We start from the raw sequence: 21,681 nt of genomic DNA, 5'->3' as shown, positions 1-21,681 counted from the left end.
ATGTGAAAGCAGTGATGCTCTCTGAGAGCCATGCAGGATTGCCAGATGTGTATCTCTGGGAGAATATTCTTCCGGCTGTAAAACATCAGTAAAGGGCATTTGAACCACTGGGCTTCTCTTCCTAATTGCTCATTTGGTGCTTGATAGAGGAATGGCCTGGCAACAAGAAATGACAGCTTCTGTTTTGTTGGTCAAAATAATTCTGAGACAAGCACATTATAGTTGGTATCTACAATTGTCAAGAAAATTGGCAATAAATAATGAACAATTTACTGAACCATCTTTTTTCCCCTTTGCTTAAGTGTTAAAAGATGGATGCTAGCTAACACAATTTCTAAATTCGGATTATTTAATTTGAGCCCTAGAGATGAAAGTGGATAAACAGGTAACAAATATTTGAATGTATTTTCTGTGCTAGACAATGATTTGGCCACCAGAGGTAGGTTTCTTCTAAACAGTCATGAAAGACTTTATTAACCTTAGAACACCTGGTCCAGAAATTCCATTCCTCAGTATCTACACTAAAAAATGTATAATAAAATGATAAAAATAAATGTAAATACAGAAGTGAGAAATGCAGGCTGGGAAACTCCATAAAGATACTTAAGAAACATTTTTTTATCATAAGAAAAAAACTGGAAACAGTCTAACTATTGAATTATCAAGAAATGGTTGAAAAAACTACTGAAACATTCATTTAATGGAGTATGTGATAATTAAAAGTTTCCAAAAATTAATAACACAAACAATATTATAAGATTAAAAAAGCAAAATATGCATAGTTGTATGCATAGCATGATTATAAATACGTTAAAATGTGAAGATAAATATCTGAAAGCAAATATACCAAAATTTCAGCACCATATTCTTTGTGGGTATTATGTGTTTTTCCCCCTTCTTACTGTTCTACTGTTTTTCTAAATTTTCTTGAAAGAGTCTGAACTAACAATCAATTCAAAACAAAGTATTAGTGAAATAAAAATAAATAATGTAGGTATTTTCATATAAACATCATATATATTCTCATGACTTTTAATGTCAGCTACATGCTGATGACCCGTGTTTCTATCTCCAGGCAACACTTCACTTCTAGCTGACGTTTCAATGTGTATATCTCAAAATCAGCATCTCAGTGTGGTTATTTTAGGTGTCAACTTGACTGGATTGAGGGGTGCCTAGAAGGCTGATGAAGCATTATTTTGGACATGTCACTGTGAGAGTGTTTTAGTGGGCAACCAGCACTTGAGCCAGTGAATTGAGTGGGGAAACTCCATCCTCGATGTAGGTGGGCACTATCCAGTCAGCTGGGGGCAAAGACAGAACAAAAAGGTGGAGGAAGGATGAATTCATTCTCTCTCTCCCTTCCAGAGCAGAACGCCCTTCTCCTCCTGCCCTTGGACGTCAGAACACCAGGTTCCTAGGACTCTAGACTCTGGGGCCTGCAACAGTAGCCTCCTGAGGCTCACTATCTCTCTCTCACCTTTCAGAGTAATTTTGCTCCTGTTTATGTTACACGTTGGGCTACCATAAAAGATTCCTTTTGAACAAGGAATTCTGCTGATACAAACATACTTAAAAATAACCACAAAAACTAAAATCACATTTATGTGCCTGTCACACAAAGGACTAGCTCTTGGTTAAGTTCCTAATCCCAGCCTCACTTCAGCCTGGCACAGAATTAACATTCAATAAATGTTTATTGAATGGAACTTTCCTGTTGGTCAGAGAGAAAGTTAGAGAAAGTAGGAATGGCCCAAAATGTTTAAAAAAAAAAATTCTGCAAGCAGTCGGGAGGATGGATGAAAGGATTTTAGTAGATCCTTCCACATTTGGAAATATTTTTTCTATGGCGAAAGAACAAAAACTCACTCTTTGTAAACAAAATACTAAAGGTATCCACTGAACGAACAGAGCTAGCTGAAACTGAGAATTCTGAACAAAAGGGAGGCTGATACAGTTTGGCTGTGTGTCCCCATCCAAATCTCATCTTGAATTGTCAACCCTACATGTGGAGGGAGGGACCTATAATCCCCACGTGTTGAGGGATGGAGGTGATTGGATGATGGGGGCAGTTTCCTCCATGCTGTTCTCATGATAGTGAGTCAGCTCCCATGAGTTCTGATGGTTTTATAAGGTAGTTTTCCCAGCTCTTGCTCACTCTCTCTCCTGCCACCTTGTGAAGAATGTGCCTACTTCTCCTTCTGCCACAATTGTAAGCTTCCTGAGGCCTCCCCAGCCATGTGGAACTGTGAGTCAATTAAATCTCCTTCCTTTATAAATTACCCAGTCTTGGGGCAGTTCTTTATAGCAGCATGAGAATGAACTAATACTGAGGCTGAGGAGATCCAGGTCACACACCACCATCAGAGTGACTCACGCTCACCTGCGCTCTTCCTGCCCCTTTTTCCCTCCCTTTTCTTCCCTCTTCCCTCCCCTTTTCCCCTAGTTCTCTCTTTCTCTTTCTCCGTGCCCCTCACCTGCCTTTCCTCTCATTTTGTTCATGTTTTCTTCTCTCTCATAGAAGTTTCATCCCATATACTACACATCCTGGGGGTGCATATGTGTGGTGGTGCTCACAAGAGTAGGAGATAAAAAGTGAGGGCAAAAGGTACCATCCAGAGACTGACCACAGCACCACCCCACTGTTTAGTATTTTTTATTTGACATCAGAGCTGTGCTTCAAGAGAGAACAGAAGATTAGAGTGTAGTGGGGCTAGCAGGGTGGGTCCCACCACTTAAGCAGGTGATCTGTGGCCAGAGAGTGGTCCAGAGCACACCATGGCATCACAACTGGCCCCTGCAGGAAGCAGTCTTTGTCATCACAGGTTCTTAGCGCATCTGATAACAAGTAGATGCAGCTGATCCACTGTTCAGGCCTGTAAAGCTACATGCTTACGTAAACTCACCCATTTCCTCCCCTAGCATTTCCAAAATCTTTCTCACCTGTTGTCTTCTTGCTGCTACATAGTTAAGTTTCACCATCTCTTTTCCAAACTCTTTAAAACGGTTTGCAAGGTCTTGCTCATTTGTGGCATTTTTGACAGCTTCCAGGGCCTCTTCCACCTGCAGTGGTGAAAAACAACATACCTATTAGTGGATAGTATTTAAATATTATTTAACACATTACAAGTGGAATTTGTACCAAAAACCTCTAAAACACTAGTATGTGCTAACGTGTAAATGAAAAAACAGAAGAGTACCTCTAACAATCATGTGTAGTCAGATTAAATAGTTGTTCAAGACTTACAAAATATTCTGTATATAAAAGAAAACAATTGCTGAACCAGTGAATATAAAATCCTATATTTATTATATTTTATTGAAGTATGATTTGGAAAGAATGTCAACCTTTAAGTAGAAACACTAAGGAATCTATTTGAGAACAAATACTGAAGTTTAGAAAAAATTCTAGAAGTCTTCAGAAGAGACAGTGGTATACAAACAAATGACTGGAGAAATTCCTGAGCTGCTGAAAATTTAGGACAGCATGAATGTGCAACCAATGTTAACAACATCTCTAGGACTGGGACTAAGGAATTATAATTTTAAACTGAGTTTATACCTGTCCATCTAATAGAAAGAAGAAATTCCTTGAAAGCAAGTGAATTTGAAGTTTTGCTGCTATTGGAAGGTGGCATCAACTGGAGTGGAATGGGGGTGGACAGGATGATGGCAAGCACACCGCCCTACCAACACACCTTCCAAATGCCTGCAAACTGTCTCAGTGAACTTTTCCGTAGCAGCATTGGACCTGAATTATAAATTTCATCCAAATTCCAAAGGATGAAATTCATAATTCAGGTCCAATGTTGCTGTGGAAAAATTTAAATTTTGAGAAGTATTATTCTCCCCTCCAAAATGATCTTAACTTTAATATGGTGTGAAAATTTCCACAATTGGTAAACCTTTAAATTATAGCATCTGTGGACACAATTAAACTAAAATTAAGGTATTGTGGTGAAGGAGTCGGCTAAGTCACTGTCAGGTAGGATTTTTATAAAATTAATTTCATCAGTGGAAATAGCCAAGAACAGAATCCTGAGTGAATAAAGCACAAGACAGACATGATTTTTTTTTTTTTTTGCAAAATCAACTGTTCTTAAACATGAAGGGAGTCTGATAGAGACCCCTGACTAGTTCCGTTTCCACAGAGAGGAAGGGAGCAAGAAGGCAGCTTTGAAAGAAAGAGTAATGAGAAATGTAGGAAATACTTGGGCAGAATTCAGATTGGCTCTTGTAATTTTGGGCAAATTAAAGGGCATTATATAGAGAGTACATCGTTTGACAATTTGGAAACACAAATGACAACTAAAATGGCTGAAAATAACCAAAGATTGTATTAACTCAGATCTGAACTTCAGTGAGGCTTGACACAATCACAAATGTGGCTAATTTCACTTCCTTATCAAGTGCACTGAGCAAAGGAAAAGAATATGTATCTAAACCCATAATAATGAATATCATCCAGTCTTTTGTCCCAGAGATATGTAATACCATTCAATTTACCAAATAGGCTAACTCAGTAAGGAAAGAGTTGTAGCAAGCAAAGGAAGTTATTTGGAATGATAGTGGTGGCAGGGGTGGGAGTGGAAGTTAATCTAGATGCCACATAACGCTATGTCCTGGATTGGGAAAATTAAGTTTCCATTCTCATCTTCTAAGGAAAGCTTGCATCTTCTTTTTTTCCTAATTACAAAAGTATAAAATGATGATGTAACTCCTCAATGTTAGCCATTCCCAATGCTTCTCTAGGCTCTAATAGTGCTCATGTAAAACAAGGAAGTACAGTTGAAAAAGAAACTGTCATGTGTTAGGAGGGTTTTTTTAGGTATTCAAGTCAAATTACATTTTATAGTATGGAAAGCCATATTTAAAACATTTTCATAGTTTAATGAGAATCTCATACCTCAAATCTTTAAAACACCAAAATCAATGGTGTCGTATATTCTAATAGATTTATAATCATCTTAACTTGGCTATCAACAGCATCATTGAAAGGACAGTTCTTGGCAGCTAATTTGTTCCTGCTGCTTATTCGAGATGTAAATCTTTTCTCAAGACATAAAAACTGGTTCCAGGGAAGAACAAAATAATTATCTCAGAGGGAGCTAAATTCTGGATTTGTTTTCTAATATATATATACCAGGCTTCTCATCAGCTGTTAATCAGACCAATTTAGAATATTTATTTTACCGTGTTACACATAACTTATTTTCTCATTGGTTTTCTCTGAAGATCTAGATGCCAGTTTTAATTTGTTCTTATAATTCAATGAAATATTTTTCCAAAGGAACACCAAGAATTGCATCTTTCTGTGTAAAGGTAAACTTAGTTATATGCAGAGTTTGAATCCAGAAGGATCTAAGAAGTCTAAAAGTCCTCATAAAGAGTCACGGGGCAGAATCTGTCCAAGGTCCCACAGAAATAAAGGAAATGAAACCAAAATCTGGATTATGGACACATACCACTAGTAGATAGATGAGAGATGAAGACGGATGGATGGATGGATGGATGGATGGATGTTTAGATGGATGGATGGATGGATGGATGGATGGATCAGATAGATAGATGATAGAAAGATTATAGATAGAGATAGATGATAGATAGACAGATAGATGATAGAATATTGAAGGGACATAGAAAAAGAAGAAAAAATAAGTTCAGTAAACAGATTCTATGGACAATTCAAAACTAATATAAAAATCAAGTTTTTATTTTTGAACAGTCAAAGATCTTTGGTTCTTTGAGGGCAGTGAGAGAAAGGAAATTGACTCCTATGGGCCAAACAAATACCTTGCTCTCAAACATTTACTGTCCATGGAGGAGTTCAGGACTGCCAGTTGAACAAAGGGCAGTTTCTATACAGAAGAAGAACCTGGGACACTTTATCCAAGATACACCTGTCTAGGCCCCACCATAAAAAATGTAAGCCCAACTGTGTGAGGAGGGCTATGAGGTCAGATTGTCTGGGTTTGAACCCCAACAATATCATTGGCAAGCTCTGTGATCCAGGGCAAGCTACTTAACCTCTCCAATCCTCCAATCTTCATTAATAAAATGAGGGTAATCGTGTTTACACAGTATGCACAGGTTTTGTGGGAATTAAAGGAGAAGAAATGCAAAATATCAAATGCTTAGCAAAACGTCTGGCAAGAATTAGGGGTTCCTTAAATAGAGACACTGAATTGCTGCATGAGTGAAAATGCCTTAATAATTTTGAAGACAACAGTTTTTATCTTACTCTTGGAGAGTCTGCAGATGACAAGGGCTCTGCGAGGACAAAAAAGAAAGCTACAGAGAGAATACAGGCAGCGGGCTGCCTAGTGATGGCTCTAAGGACGCTAGTGTCAATGGCTGAGCCCTTTGATAAGGGGCAGGTTTGGAAGGCGCTTATATCCTGGATTGAGAAATGATTTCTAATGATCTGGCATAAAGGGATCCCTCAGAGGAAGCTGTCATACCCTTTAAAACTGCCCTCCTGATCTTGGACATGCCAGCCAGCCATTCTTCTCCCACTGACCAGGCTGGGCTTATAAACACCAAAGCCAGAACTCTGCTGAACCAGGTATTTTTGTCCTTAATATTTATAACCAGTGCATAGATAAAGCTGAAAATACTGACACTTCCAGGAAAAAAAAAACCAACATTTATTCCCGGTTTAGTGGGTTTAGAAATTATTTTCGGAACTTGTCACTTACAACTCTTAAAATCTTGGTCTTCCCACAGGTATGTTCAAAATAGCCTGTACCCCCATTCCTAAGGCAAGCCTGTCTACCCCTATGATTTAGTCTAGAACTGTGTCATATTGTTTGAGATAGTCTTATATCAGTGTCTAATTTTCCTGGTTGAAACTGATTATTTACTTCAATATAAGAAAGCAGCCCTATAATTCTTTTATTCGTTAGGTATTTATGCAGACTCTACCATGAGGTAGGCATCTCTGGATGGGATGGTGTGGAATTGAGGAGTCTGACACCTCCCCGCCTTCACTGTGTGTTCTCGTTCCCTGTAGAAAATTGCTGGCCACACCATTGCTAGAAATCGTTGTTATGATCATTGTTTCTGTTTGGACAGACTGACCCTATTCCAGGTTTTGCTATTGATACCTATGTTGACTGGATTTTAAATGACACTGATGAAACTACTTAACAGATCATATATAATCTCTGTTAGAATCTACTTTTACAGCGAAATTTAAAAATATCTATCTTGGAAACAGGAGTTGGCCTAATGAATGAAAGACTGAATGCATGTAAGACCCGCCATCTAACTGCTGTACATATTTAGTTATATACTCTGGTATGGCCATTGGTGTCTCAGCATTATCATACTTTATATTTCTGCCCCATGAAGATAAGTCGGTCTTCTTGATTATATAGTGTCTTTCCTTGTCAACAAGTGAAGAAGAAAATGATTTCATCAGAAGCAAAGAACGATCACATACTAGTGCCACTGAGGCTTAAGGTGTCATGTTCTACAAAGCACAACAATAATTTAGTTTATTATGTATTTCCAAAATCATTTTCAGTTTGTGCAAGAAAAAAAATGACACCAGTGTCATCGAGTTCTTATGATATACCAGACATCATTCTAAATGGCTTACATCTATCTTATTTAGTCCCCAAAAACAGCTCTTTGAATTGGATACTTTTCTAATTCCCATATTCTCATTGAGTAGAGACAAATCAGAGCAGAGGAGTTGTATAACCTGTCAGAAGTCTCACAGCAATTAAATGCAGGAGCCTGGATTCGAGCCCAGGTAGTTTGCTCCAGATCCCATAATCTATTTCTGAGCTATGCTGCATTGATTTTTCAGAGTGAGTTTCTAAAGCCTTGCCCCTGAGCTGATTAGTCCCCCAGTTCTATTACTCTACCTCCATACCCTGAGTATCTGTAAAATCTACCTCTTTTTCCTAATATGCACTGTCATTGCCTTAGCCAGCTTTTCATTCATTCACTGGCGTGGATAACTTTAACAGTCTCTTTATGTGTCCCTCTTCTAATTCCTTCTCCATACTGCTACCAAAATTAGTTTTCTAAATCACATGGATCCAATTCTTAGTACTACTCAATGGCTCCCCATTATCTATACATAGAGTACAAACTAATTATCATGTCATCCAAGACCCTCCATAACCTGGATCTCTCTGTTCAACCTTGTTATTGCCTCTCCCCACCTTGCCCACTATGCTCCAATAACAGAATCACTGGTGTTTCAAACACTCCAAGACTCTTCCCTTAATCTCGTGCCTTTGTTCTTTCCTTGATTCGGAAAGCTCTCTGTAGTTGAAATCTGTTGCTTGACCTGAATCTATTATCTCCCTTCTTATGGTAATAAAACCCTATTTTCCGTCAGCAACATACTCTTTTCCTGCATAGGTTATCAAATCCAAATTTACCTTTTCTGCTCTCACTGTGCAAATATGGATGGGTCCCTGGAATATGCCTCCCTTCCCCGTTGGCCTGATGTTAAGCTTTGTCAGTGGATGGTGTTGCATAGCTGCTGCCAGAGGAAAGGGCGTGGTTCCTGGTTCTGGTTTGCTCCTTCAACAGGCTCTTGCAGCAGGGGTAGCTTCTCCAGCACCAGGTGGCCAGCAGCTTCCCTCAGTATGCCCCTCTGGGCAATTCTGTAGCAGAATGCCTCCACTGAGACACCCTTCCATGAGCAGCTTTCCAGGAAGGGCAAATTTCTAGCAAGCTCCATTATATTGTGTGGCACCTTAGTGACTCCTCTGTCATCAAGTGACCCAAGGCCACACCCTCCAACAACATTTGGATCTCAGTCCTGGTGGTGGTGGTGGGGCTCCTCCCTAGAATGCTTTATCCCAGCCCCAGGGGTAGCAGCTGCTCTTCATATCTGCCATTCCCGTATTCCTTAGAGTTCTTTTCACTTCTTATGAGCGAATCCTTTGCTATTTCAAACTGCTATTAGCCTTAAGAATTCTTTAAATGTTCCCTGTTTAAATAACTGTGTGGTTTCGTTCTCATCATTGGACAGAATGATTCATCCCCCAAATCTTTGATGGGGCCAACTCTTTCCAATTATCCCCAACTTTCTGCCCCCAGTTTGGACTTGAGACTCTGAGTTATTTAACCTGGGCCCAGCGATGGGTTCGAGGAAAGGCAAACCTCATTTAGTGCAATGAGTCCCAATCTTGACACCTCCCTCTCCCAGACACATCATCCTTTCTCATGTTATCCTAAATCGTGCAACAATACAATGTGGTTGAACTGATCCCGTTTCCAGCTTGGGCTGAGCAAAGAGTAAGAGTCCTGATTATGTTAAGTAAGAAATCAGCAAATTCTGTTGCCCCTTAAATAATTAACTCAGAGATAGGCACATGACTGAGAGACCAATTGTGCCTAATAAGATTGTAGAACTTTTTTTTTTTTTTTTGCTATCAGGAAAGAGAATTTTCTCTTTTGTGCTGTCTTTAGTCTAGGAACATGCAATCTTCAAAATGGTTGGCAACTGCTATGAGACTATGAGGCGCCCTCTAAGGGGCAACAAAGAACAGAGACCTCAGTGAGGACAAAGAAAGAAAAACCTGATTTTTGTCACACTTTTGCACCTTGATCAAGCTTTGCCTGAAGCTATTGCCTCTGGACCTTTAATTTGGTGAGCCAAAATACTCCCGTTTAAGAAAAACTAGGTAGAATTAGGTTTTCTGTTATTTACAAAAGAAAGCATCATAATTCTATTTTCCTTCTGGGTAAGACTACTTCCTAACACACATTGCACTCTTTGCTAATGTCCTAATGTATCCTCAGAAGCCTGTAAGGTTTTGAAGGCAGGAGCCTAGTCTTATTCACCCTTGAAGTAATACATATTGGCACAGTGTTTGGGATATAGTCAGCACCTAATAAGTAGTTCTTAAGTGTATAACTGAATAAATAAATAATGAATAATGCAACTGCATGAAGCTAATACCATGACAGCTATGACAGAAAAGATACGCTAAAAACCTGGGCCATATTTTCTGCATTTATAAGGAGAGATGAGGCTATTTTATATAATACCAGTTGACAGTTGTTATTCAAACACAAGAGTCACACTAGAACTTCAGGACTAAACAGCAGACTTGAGAAATAGTAAGCTACTGAGGCTGCGTGAGACTACTTGATGCTAAACTCACAAAGCCACAGTTAATGTTAAGATCATCATGTCTCATCAGTGCCCCCCACCCCCACCAAAGAACAGCAGCACTAGATGTGGCCTCTAGATGTGGCCTCTGGTAGCCACTAAGGAAACTTCACCTCTGGAGAAGCTAAGGGTTGCTATTTTCTATCTTACTATTCCATTTTCTAAAGAAAAATTATCAAATTATCAAGAGCATCCTCATCCCAGGATCTAGCTTGAGGATGGAAAGAAGGTGACTGTTTTCTCTGACATACACATCTAGATGAGTTTATGTGTAGTGCTATTGCTCATGCTAATAATTGACAATATAATCTGATTACATTAGTGCAGAGGGAAACTAATGTAATAAATAAATGTCCCTCTTCATGATCACTGATTGACCTGCAGGATTCCTTTAAAATTCCAGGATGCCATATATCAACCTAACACACTGACAATGTGAACAGATTGCAGGTTATTCCAAGTATCTGGCTAGGAAATCATTTGCCAGCAACTTCAACAGTAAAATTGATTATAATTCGGTATTTTTAAATGGTGTCTGAAATGTAAATGATTACCTTGGCTTTACTCAGGAACATTAAATTCTCACATGGGTGCTAACTGGACAACAGAACTCTAAGTCACCCACTGTTCTATCACTATCCTCCTGAATTTAAAGTAATAGCAGCAGCAAAGACCTTTTGCAGTCATGTGAATCTTTGATATACTCAAAGAAGAACTCAATATTAAAGTACCACAAGTAGGCCGGGTGTGGTGGCTCAAGCCTGTAATCCCAGCACTTTGGGAGGCTGAAGCGGGCAGATCATGAGGTCAGGAGTTCAAGACCAGCCTGGCCAACATAGTGAAATCCGTCTCTACTAAATATACAAAAATTAGCCAGGCGTGGTGGCGGGCGCCTGTAGTCCCAGCTACTTGGGAGGCTGAGGCAGAAGAATTGCTTGAACTTGGGAGGTGGAGGTTGTAGTGAGCCGAGACTGCACCACTGCACTCCAGCCTAAGCAACATAGCAAGACTCTGTCTCAAAAAAAAAAGTACCACAATACTTGCATGACAGAACAAGTGGCATAACTTAAACAACTAATATCTATATGTTATCTGAGAACTCCTCAGTAGCCATTTCAATTTTAGCTCCTAAATATAATTGTCAAGTAGCAGAATGCGAAGACCTACGCACTGCCAAAGCACATGACTTCTGCAGGTATCCTAATCCTTTACTCATTTTTAGAGGCTGAACAACATTTGGCCATGTTTACTCAAATGACTATTCTTCATCAAACTGGCAAACTGCTGATGAAAAAACATGAATATACGTTGCTGCGAAAATCTCCATGCAAATTACTCAGAGATGAGAAAAATTAACATCTGGGAAGAACACAAATAAAACTTTGACATATGGCCTATAAGATAAAAGTAGAATGTGATATGTAACACTTAAGGTAAAAGAGATACACAGCAGTTAACACGGTAGGAGGCTGTAGTCCCACTATAAGGTATTACTCAATCTGAACCCAACTAGAAAACCAGAGTCTCTACTTTACTCTTATTAGAAAGCAACTGTTGGTCTTCTCTTTCTGTCTCTGGTTGATCATCCAGATGGTAAAGAAACTCATTGTTTATTTAAAAAAGTCCTTGAGAAAGGGGTAAATATTTTCTAAATTGCTTCATCAAAACATGTAAAGATATTTGATACGTGCTTCATCCTGAGTTACAGAAAAACAAATAGAAGCTTGCGGACAATACGTCACTTCATCAGTCCTGAGAAGATACGCTTCTGCGCAAAAGAACCGACATATGACTGAGCAGAATTATGTGCTGTGTTCATTTCCAATGAATTGTTGACATGTTGTCTTTTTTTCGGGGGTGGGGGCAATAGCTCATGAAAGAAAACACTGATTGATCTGAATCCAAAGTGTGACACAAGCCACAATCAGTATTTCAGTGACGGCCCCAGAAACTGTAGTTCCTCACTTACTCCACAAGAGAGCAACATTCCACCACAGCTGTTTGCTACAGACGCTGCACTCTAAGTAGAACAAATGTGTTATTTAGTCTACAATCATTTTTAATTTTACTACTGACAGTCTGACAGGCCTGCTTAATATTGCCAGGTTGACCTTTCCATGATTTTGTGCTAAATCTTTTTTTTTTTTTTAATTCCCTTACTGGGCTGTGTGCAGAAGAGATTGCAATTGACTCCCCATTGGAGCAGGCTGCTGTAATCTGATCAGCCAACATCACTGGTCAAAACAGGTGGGCTGAGAGGCAGGACTGCAGGAGGCAACTGGTGCCACACACAGTGTCATCGCTCTGGATTTATCACGCTTCTCGAGTGTGGAGTGTAGGCAGTTCAGCGAGGATATTCAGCCCGTCATCACTCCCTGACAGTTGCTGACAGGACCTTCCACAGCACAGCACTGACATATGAGATGTAAGGTTAATTTTGTTAGGTTCAGTCCTATTATTTTTTTGCTGGGGTGAAGGAAGATTGTCCTTCTCTGTAAAGGCGTATCTAAAAATATTGCCTTCGAAGACTAAATAGGCTGCAAGGAAAAAAATAACAAAACATTTTTTTTCCAAAATGCTTGAGAAGGAAGTTTTGTGTAGCTGAAAAGATGCATATAACAGAGAGAGCTAGAGGAATGGCAGCCGGTATGGCAGCCTACAAGTGTTTTCAGTCATCTTACACTCCCTACTCAGCTGCCATTGACAGAACACTCACTTTGTGCCGTTCTCTGGGATAAGTGCTTCAGAGGAATCGTCCCCATTCAAACCTCCCCACAACCTCGAGGGCTGCTCTGCCGTTAGCCCCACTTGAACAGATGAGATATCTGAGATTTACCTGCTAGGTTACCGCACAGCTGGCAAGTAAATATCAAATCAAGATTAAACCTAGTTAGTCTGACTCCAGTATCTAAACGGTTAATTCTAGTATTGTACTGCCTTTCAACATCCTCTGAAATAGGTAGTCTGTCCTCAAACTGCTCACCTCATCCAATTTCAAGAGCCTTTCCTGGCTTTTCAGAACTCATTCCCTGAAAAATTCCTAAGGAAAAAAACAAACTTCCAAGCAGTTTCTTGGTGTCCCTTGTTCCTCAGGGACCTATATAGAAGCCATAAAGAGATATACTTCCTTTATGTTTATGGCTTCAGAGCTCAGGCTGCAGATGTTGGAATTTGAAGCCTTTCATATTTTCTAGAATTTATATATAATTTGAGAATCCTGGCTACTTTATTGGAGCCAACTTGGGTAAAAGATCCTGCCCAAGGTTTTTTGACAGAGTAATTATGATTTAAGTAATTTCTTGATGATCCCTCCTACTGAACAAATCTGAGCTCAATGGTGAGGTGAGAGCAGGCTCTCATTATTCATTTTCTATCTCCCCTGGCCCTCCTCATAACCTGCTTTCACTGATAAAGAAAATAAGACAGGAAGATTGGCTGATAGGAAACATGATAATCCAGGAATGCCCAGGACAGCCGGGGAACCAAGCGAGCGATTGGTTGGTCCTCCAAAAAGGAAAACACGGTTTGCATCTCATCATCTAAGCACTCTGCGATCAGTCCAGGGTTGGTGCCCATTGTCCAAAAATCATATTTCACTGAGTGTATAGATTAGGGATTCCCTAAGCAGCGGCCATATTCCTACGCAGCTAAGTTACATCATCTTTGTTAAAGGGTTGAACCATCCTTGTTGCAACTAGATACCAATCAGCGAATAGGAAAATAGAAAAAGGACCAGTTGTCAAGGACTGAGGAAGTAGCCTTAATCACGATTGCATTAAAATTTGTGATGAGAGCAGGGCTTCAATTCTGTTAGGAAATAAAAGAATTAGAAGAAACCATGAAGAGCAAGACACATATAATGGTGTTCTATGGGTCAGTGGGACAAGTATGTGTCCATTCAGAGAACAAATCCAGATATGTTAGATGCCAGGCCTGGTGAAACAAGATTGACTTTAGCCATGGGAAGGGTGGATAGGGCCCCTTTTTATTGCTATTATATGGTTCAAAATCCATATATGTACAGGAGAGCAAGGCTAGAGTAGATAGCAAAATATATTCAACATGTAATCCACACTAAGGTGGGCACAGGTGATCAGCTACTCAGCAGAGCTGACCCCAACCTGAATTATCACATGGACCAAGACTGCTCTGATCTTGAGACAGGACAAAGGCAGTTCCACCTCGTCCAGTTTCTGTAGCCTAAAACAATGTACTGTTAGAGACTCGAAGTCTAAGCTCTCAGTTTTGAGGAGAAAAGAATAATTCAAGTGAGTCTTACAAAACTTTTTGAATATATTATTGAATATAATTTTATTATTAGAAGAAGTTGGGGGTGGGCTCTACATGGGTGGGTAACCAAGTGATCTGGTGAGCAATGAAACATCTAGAGTAGAGGTCAGAGCTATAATACACATGGTCAACATTGCCACTCACATAAAGAAAGTTTTGACAAGTTCTACATACGTACAATTTTCAGATGGGATAAAAGTCTCATGACATCTGCCATGTCCGCAAGGATGAGTAAGCGTGTCACTGCCGAGAGCAAAGCCCTCGCCGCCCGCACCATGGTGCCGCGCTTTACCGATGAGCATGGGTCATCAGCAAACTCGGAGGAGGCGATACGCATCGTCTCACCTGGAAGACAGACATGGAGAGGCAGGTGGGTAGACAAGAGGCTTAGAGGCTGACCATCTTAAAGATCTGTGAATGGACAATTACTGTTTTTATTGCGAAACTCCGATTACCATGTGGTATTTCTGCCACCTCTAATGCATGAAAGAGCCCTTTAAGTCAAGTACCTCAGTGCATATGGACAAGTACTGTGGACCAAACAAGGGGCTCATTTCACACTGAAGTATGAATTCATGCTTTTTACGTCAATAAGGAATATATTTAATTCCATTTGTCTAATAGTTGAGATGGATTTGCCTTGAGCTTAATCATCCTCTCTCCTCATTTGCCTTAGAACCAATGATACCAGGAAACTTACCATGCAACTCCTTGAAGTTACTGACAGTTGAGGTACAAAGTCAATTGCTCCACAGAGAATTGAAAGTTAAGACCTTGGCCTCATTAACACTGTACTCTTAACTGAGCTAATCAGACAGGAACAGATTATAGAGGCACCCAAGATCTAATCTTCTAATCCTCTTAGTAACCTATTCTCTAATACAGAGAACATATAGATGAGAACTAAACCAATTAAACAAATGTTTACTAAACACACACATGTGTCAGATTCTGTACTAGGCTCTGGAGTTACAAAGTTGACTAAGAACACCCAGGCACAAGGAGCTCACAGTCTCATGGATAAACAGGTTGTCAACACATAATTAGAATACAGTAATTAAGTGCCATAAGAGACAAGATCAAGAATGTAGGCAGGCCGGGCGCGGTGGCTCACGTTTGTAATCCCAGCACTTTGGGAGGCAGAGGCAGGTGGATCACAAGGTCAGGAGTTCAAGACCAGCCTGACCAATATGGTGAAACCCTGTCTCTACCAAAAATACAAAATTTAGCTGGCCGTGGTGGTGTGCACCTGTAGTCCCAGCTACTTGGGAGGCTGAGTCAGGAGAATCGCATGAACCCGGGAGGTAGAGATTGCAGTGAGCCAAGATTGCACCACTGCACTCCAGCCTGAGTGACAGAGCAAGACTATGTCTCAAAATAATAATAATAATAATAATAATAATAATAATAGTAAAAAGAATGTAGGCAATGGAGAGGGGAGAGGTATTTGCTCGTTTAGTGTTAGATGTGAGACTGGGGGGAAGTTGACCACTTTAATGGGATGCAAAAAAGCAAGAGGTGTTCACCAGGGAAGCAAAGGTGGGGAGTGCATCTCAGGCAGCATGCACACTTTGTGGTTCTGAATCTGGAGCCCCATGCTAAGTATAGAGACTGCAGTTCTCTGGAAGGCCCCATGACGAAGGGGGCTGGAGAGAGGCGGTAATGCCTGGAACACCATGTAAGAGGTTTGGATTGTATCCACAGCAGGGTGGGAAGTGACATTAATAGATTTTTATTTTTGGAAGATTGTTTTAGTCATATTACATAAAATAAACTTGAGGGGAAAAGACCAGGACAGATAAATCAGTTAATAGGGTGAATGCAGTTTTAATCTGAGAGAGCCGTGGTAAGAGTCTGGACCAAGGAAATGGAAGAGGGAGTATAAAATGCATCTGTGTGACACAACCAACCTATCTAAGGGCTGATTAGATGTGAAGACTAGACAAAAGGTTCAAGCTGATGATGAGGGCTGACACAATACCAGAGCAATACCAGAGTCAGGTATATATTTGTACCAAGGGACCCCAGGAGTGGGAAACAGAGATAATTAACAAGGATTGAGACTGATGCCAAATCAGTGGGTGGATATCCACTTGGGGGAGTGAAAACTGTGAGAAAGCATAAATGGAGCTTCATATAGCAGAGTATACACAGAGGTGTAAAAGCTTCAATAAACTTGAAAGGTACAGTTAATATGACGGATTTATAAACTCAAGATCAAACAATTTATTCAATTTTTATAGTAATGATTACTACCCACCTACTAGGCAAAATCTAGCTCATTTAAATAAAGCTAATGATAGCATGGAAAGTCTGTGCATCTTGTAATTAATCCTAAGTTATAAGAAAAAATAAAAAAACACCTCTCACCATTTTATAGGCCGATCAGACTATAAAGTCATTCTCTCAGCTAGTGTGATAGTTATTTAAACCTTCACAGTGATACTTTTTATACTTGGGAATGTGTGCATGTAGGGAAATATATTGCACTGTTGGATTTTTTAAAAGAGGCTACCATCTACAATAAGCATTTTATATTGTTAACCAATTTAGCCTTTTTTGTCTAGGCACAAATAGCTTGATATGTAACAACAGCATGGGAGAAACTTAAAAATGCATTACTCTAGTGTCACAATGATGAATTTTAAAAATCCGAGTGTCCCACCCTTGTCACAGAGTTACATAAATCTCCTCCTCTTGCCCCTATTCCTCCCAAATAAAAAGAGTCATTGGCAAGTATCTGTGTGGTGGGAGGAAGAAAGCCACCTTGTGGTGGGAGGAAGAAAGCCACCTTTTCCCCACTTTATACAGTGCAACTAGAAAGAACATTATACACTAAGGTAAATCCAACGAACTATTGAGAAAGGCACCACAAGTAGAGCTAGACAAATTTGTGTAAGATATTAACAAACTAGTCAGCTACTGTTGAAACAGACCCACTTATTCAAGGGAAAGTGAGATGTATTGTGTACATGAACCCAGGTAGCTACATGGTTGATCTCAGTTCCTGGAGGTTAAATTGGCGTGAGCCCTAGCAAGGCTAAGAGTGGGTCACTCAGGTAGGGCTATCCGTAGAACAGAGGGCCCCAGGAGGAGAGGCCAGTCACACTCCTGCCCTGCAGGTGGAGCTTGCACATTACTTGAGGAACCATGTCTAATCCAATGTATTTTCAAGTTGAGATTGAACATTCAGAATGAACCAACATCATTCCAGAAGACAGGGCATGCCAGAACGAGGGGCTCTGGAGGGCCCAAAATGACTCCTTCCATCTATCTTAGGGTTACCATGAGGCATCTGGCAGAAGGGTAGTGGCACTTCATGCAGATGCCAGCCATCTGGTCAGCAATACTGCTTCAAAGCTGATGGGTGACATCTGTCAGTCAGAGCTCTTAGGTGGAGCTAATCAACCTGGGGCCCACAGCTGGCACTCCAGGAGTGGCTCGGCAGATGTCCATGAGAGGGAGACAGAGAAGACAGTCAGAGAGAGAGAAAGTGAGAGAGAGAGACCCACGTTAGAAAATGTCATCTGCCTTCTGGGATGGAAAATTCATACTAGATGCTGAGATTATTCTAAGATAAATAGAAGATGATTTCATTTCATGTAAATTAAAACTAAAAGCTAATTTTAAGCAGATACAAATGATTTTGCATTAAGGTTTCCAAAGGAAAGGCAACCTCAAATCAGCTATAATTTTAATATGTCTTACATCCCTGCAGCTTTAGCATTACTGAATCAAGCTGATAAGTTTATCAGGATAAAATTAGCTACTTTCCCAAGAATGTGCAGAAAAGTGCTTTTTCTATAAGATTGACATATTTACTTAAGAAACAGCATGCATGTGTAAGAGGGAAATGGAGCGGTGAAGAGGGGGTGAAGAGATCTGCCTGCTTCTTTTATATACGTTCTTGTTCAGTCTCATGTTCTTGATGATAGACCTAACCCAGAGAAGCATTTCTACGGTAAAGCCTTTGATGTCCTCAAGCCACTACTACCTGCTGAAAAGAAGAAAAATTAACATTACCGAATAAGTGGCCAAGCCCATGTATGTAGTGCTGCTATATAAAGGCTTATTATGTAAGTATTGTTCTTAATGTAACTCATGGATGAAAAAGGATAAACAAAATCACGCTGACCTGGGTTCAGATCCCGACTTGACCCCAACTATTGCCGAATGTGTCAGCTAGTGCTTATTCAACCTTTGTGTTTCGGTCCTGCCAACTGTAAAATGACAGCGAAAATAATGATAGCCAGCTCACAAACGGCCATGAGAGTTAAAGTTAGAGATGATGCATTCAAAGCACCCAGCATAGGACCTTACCCATAAAGGGTGATCATTATTCATTAATATCACTACTATCACTACCACCTCGATCCTCCAAAAACGCGATAAGAAGAATTGGTGAACTCCTGGCTACAGGTTTAAAAGCATATATTTTGGTTGGTTTCACTTCTTGAGTTTCTTCCTTAGAAGCAAGAAAACATATGCTCAATAAAAGTACTTACTGTTTGAAGATAGAATATATACAAAAAAAGGTGCTTGGCTTTTAAATCAGTGCTTATTCTGGTTCTTAGGCTACCCCTAAGGCATGGGGATGAATACATAATTGTGCATCAGCTTGAGGTAAGATCAACTCAAATGTGCAATGGTGCAGGCCAGTAATAATAAATACGGGAAAAGGATGGCATGGGCCAGGCACGATGCCTCACGCCTGTAATCTCAGCACTTTGGGAGGCCAACATGGGCGGATCACCAGAGGTCAAGAATTTGAGACCAGACTGACCAACATGGAGAAACCCCATCTCTACAGAAAATACAAAATTAGCCAGATGTGGTGGCACATGCCTTTAATCCCAGCTACTCAGGAGACTAAGGCAGAAGAATAGCTTGAACCCGGGAGGCAGAGGTTGCAGTGAGCCGAGATCACACCATTGCACTCCAGCCTGGGCAACAAGAGCAAAACTCTACTTTACACAAAAAGAAAGAAGGAAAGAAAGGAAGGAAAGGAAGGAAGGAAGGAAGGAAGAGATGGCAATGTGGAAGACAAAGCCTTAGGAATAGAAAAGTCAGGTAGGAAGCAGGACATGAACCAAAATGGCACAGATATCCTGTGCCTCATTCCTCGAAGGATGGGCCTGCATGCAACGTCAGCACTCTTTAAATTCCTGACAACTGAACTACTGAAAAACTGTGAGAAGCAAGGAAAAAGGTGTGGTAAAAATACAGATTCAGAGTGTTGGGTGAAGAAAATGAAAACCTCAGAACCGTTGATGGTCTCAGAGGATGAAGAGGATTTAACTCGTTTTTTCTTCCAACCTGGTCAACATAGTGAGACCCTATCTCTATAAAAAATTGTAAACATCAAATTGCCAGGGCAGTCCATGCTACTCTAGAGGCTGAGGCAGAAGGATGGCTTAAGCACAGGAGTTTGAGGCTGCAGTGAGCTGTCATTGCACCACTGCACTCCAGCTTGTGTGACAGAGTGAGACCTATCTCAAAAACAAAACAAGGTGCAGTGGCTCACACCCGTAATCCCAGCACTTTGGGAGGCTGAGGCAGGTGGATCATCTGAGGTCAGAAGTTCGAGACTAGCCTAGCCAACGTGATGAAACTGTGTCTCTATTAAAAATACAAAAAATTAGCCAGGTGTGGTGGCGGGTGCCTGTAGTCCCAGCTACTCGGGAGGCTGAGGCAGGAGAATCACTTGAACCCAGGAGGCGGAGGTTGCAGCAAGCCGAGATATCACCATTGCACTCCAGCCTGGGCAACAAGAGTGAAACTCCATCTCAAAAAACAACAAACAACAAAACAAAACAAAAACAAACTCTTCCTTTCACTCCTTCAGCAATGGCAAGAACTGGACTTATCTCCTAGAATTAAATGATGGTAACGAGAACTAGTGTGAGAATGAAAATGAAGAAAGAGGCAAACTACAGAGCAAATGTAGTGAAACAGCCAGAATAAGAGAAGATTAAGACATGAAGAGCCACGTATGGAAAGGAATTTCAATGTATTTCTTACACCTTGCATAGTAATTTGCATTGTCAAAATTTTTGTTATAAAATAAATATGTGCTCCTTAAGAAAACCAAAAAAAAAAAAAAAATACAATTAAAAAAGCCAAAAGAGCATTTACATCATAATAACCAAGGACAATCACCAGGGACCATCTGATGAGCTAGCATTTAGAAAGTTCTATATGCCTATATTTTTAAACAGTAGTTTTCACATGTAATAGCTACAGCTGCATATTATCTTTTGTCTAAATGCATAATTCTCCTTTGTCTAATTACATAAATTATCCAACATATACTGATAGTTCATGTCTTTTATATTTCTCCCTGTATTACAGAATTCTTAGAAAAAATGAGGGAAGGCCGAGTGTGGTGGCTCACACCTGTAATCTCAGCACTTTGGGAGGCTGAGGTGGGCAGATCATTTGAGGTCAGGAGTTTGACGCCCAGCCTGGCCAACATGGTGAAACCCTGTCTCTACTAAAAATACAAAAATTAGCCAGGCGTAGTGGTGGGAACCTGAAATCCCAGCTACTTGGGAGGCTGAGGCAGGAGAATTGCTCGAGCCTGGGAGGTGTAGGTTGCAGTGAGCAGATATCACGCCACTGCACTACAGCCTGGCGACAGAATGAAACTCCGTCTCAAAAAAAAGAAAAGAAAAAAGAAAAGTAAAAGACGGAAAAAGAGCAAAAAATTCCAATCCTCTTAACCACTGTTTGTTCCCTTTTTGTGCTAACCTACACCTAACAAATTCTTTTACATGTATTTTCCTTTAAAGGATTCTGAAAAAATGGATCCTGTAGAGCAATGCAGAAACTAAAATGTATTTATTTTTGTTTTTTTTTTTGTTTTGTTTTTTGAGACGGAGTCTTGCTCTGTCACCAGGCTGGAGTGCAGTGGCGCAATCTCAGCTCACTGCAACCTCTGCCTTCTGGGTTCAAGCAATTCTTCCCCCTCAGCCTCCCGAGTAGCTGGGACCACAGGCGCCTGCTACCATGCCCGGCTAATTTTTTTGTATTTTTAGTACAGACGGGGTTTCACCGTGTTGGCCAGATTGGTCTCTATTTCTTGACCTCGTGATCCGCCCGCCTCAGCCTCCCAAAGTGCTGGGATTACAGGCGTGAGCCACCGCGCCTGGCTGCTAAAATGCGTTTTTAGAGAAGAAAGCAACATTAGTGAGGGAAACTGACCACGGGTTCCCAAAACCTTAGCCAGTTCTGCAACTCAAACTGTG

General features: G+C 40.4%; 1 protein-coding gene across 4 annotated transcripts in view; it reads right to left on the bottom strand.

Annotated features, from left to right (window-relative positions):
- The window catches only part of CTNNA2 (catenin alpha 2), a 1,152,426-nt gene that overhangs the window by 778,266 nt on the left and 352,479 nt on the right, over positions 1-21,681 (bottom strand). For all 4 annotated transcript variants that reach the window (XM_021670969.2, XM_021670970.2, XM_021670971.2 and 1 more), the window contains 2 exons: positions 14,613-14,779; positions 2,944-3,063 (listed from right to left, as the gene is read on the bottom strand). In XM_021670969.2, the coding sequence (XP_021526644.1) occupies positions 2,944-3,063; positions 14,613-14,779 (287 nt within the window). The remainder of the gene's footprint in view (positions 1-2,943; positions 3,064-14,612; positions 14,780-21,681) is intronic.

The sequence above is a fragment of the Aotus nancymaae genome, unplaced genomic scaffold, assembly GCF_030222135.1.
Source record: "Aotus nancymaae isolate 86718 unplaced genomic scaffold, 86718_ANA_hifiasm-v0.15.2.pri h1tg000017l, whole genome shotgun sequence".
NCBI lineage: Eukaryota > Metazoa > Chordata > Mammalia > Primates > Aotidae > Aotus > Aotus nancymaae.
Note: the sequence above shows the minus strand (reverse complement) of the source record. Positions and strands in the feature narration are given on the sequence as shown.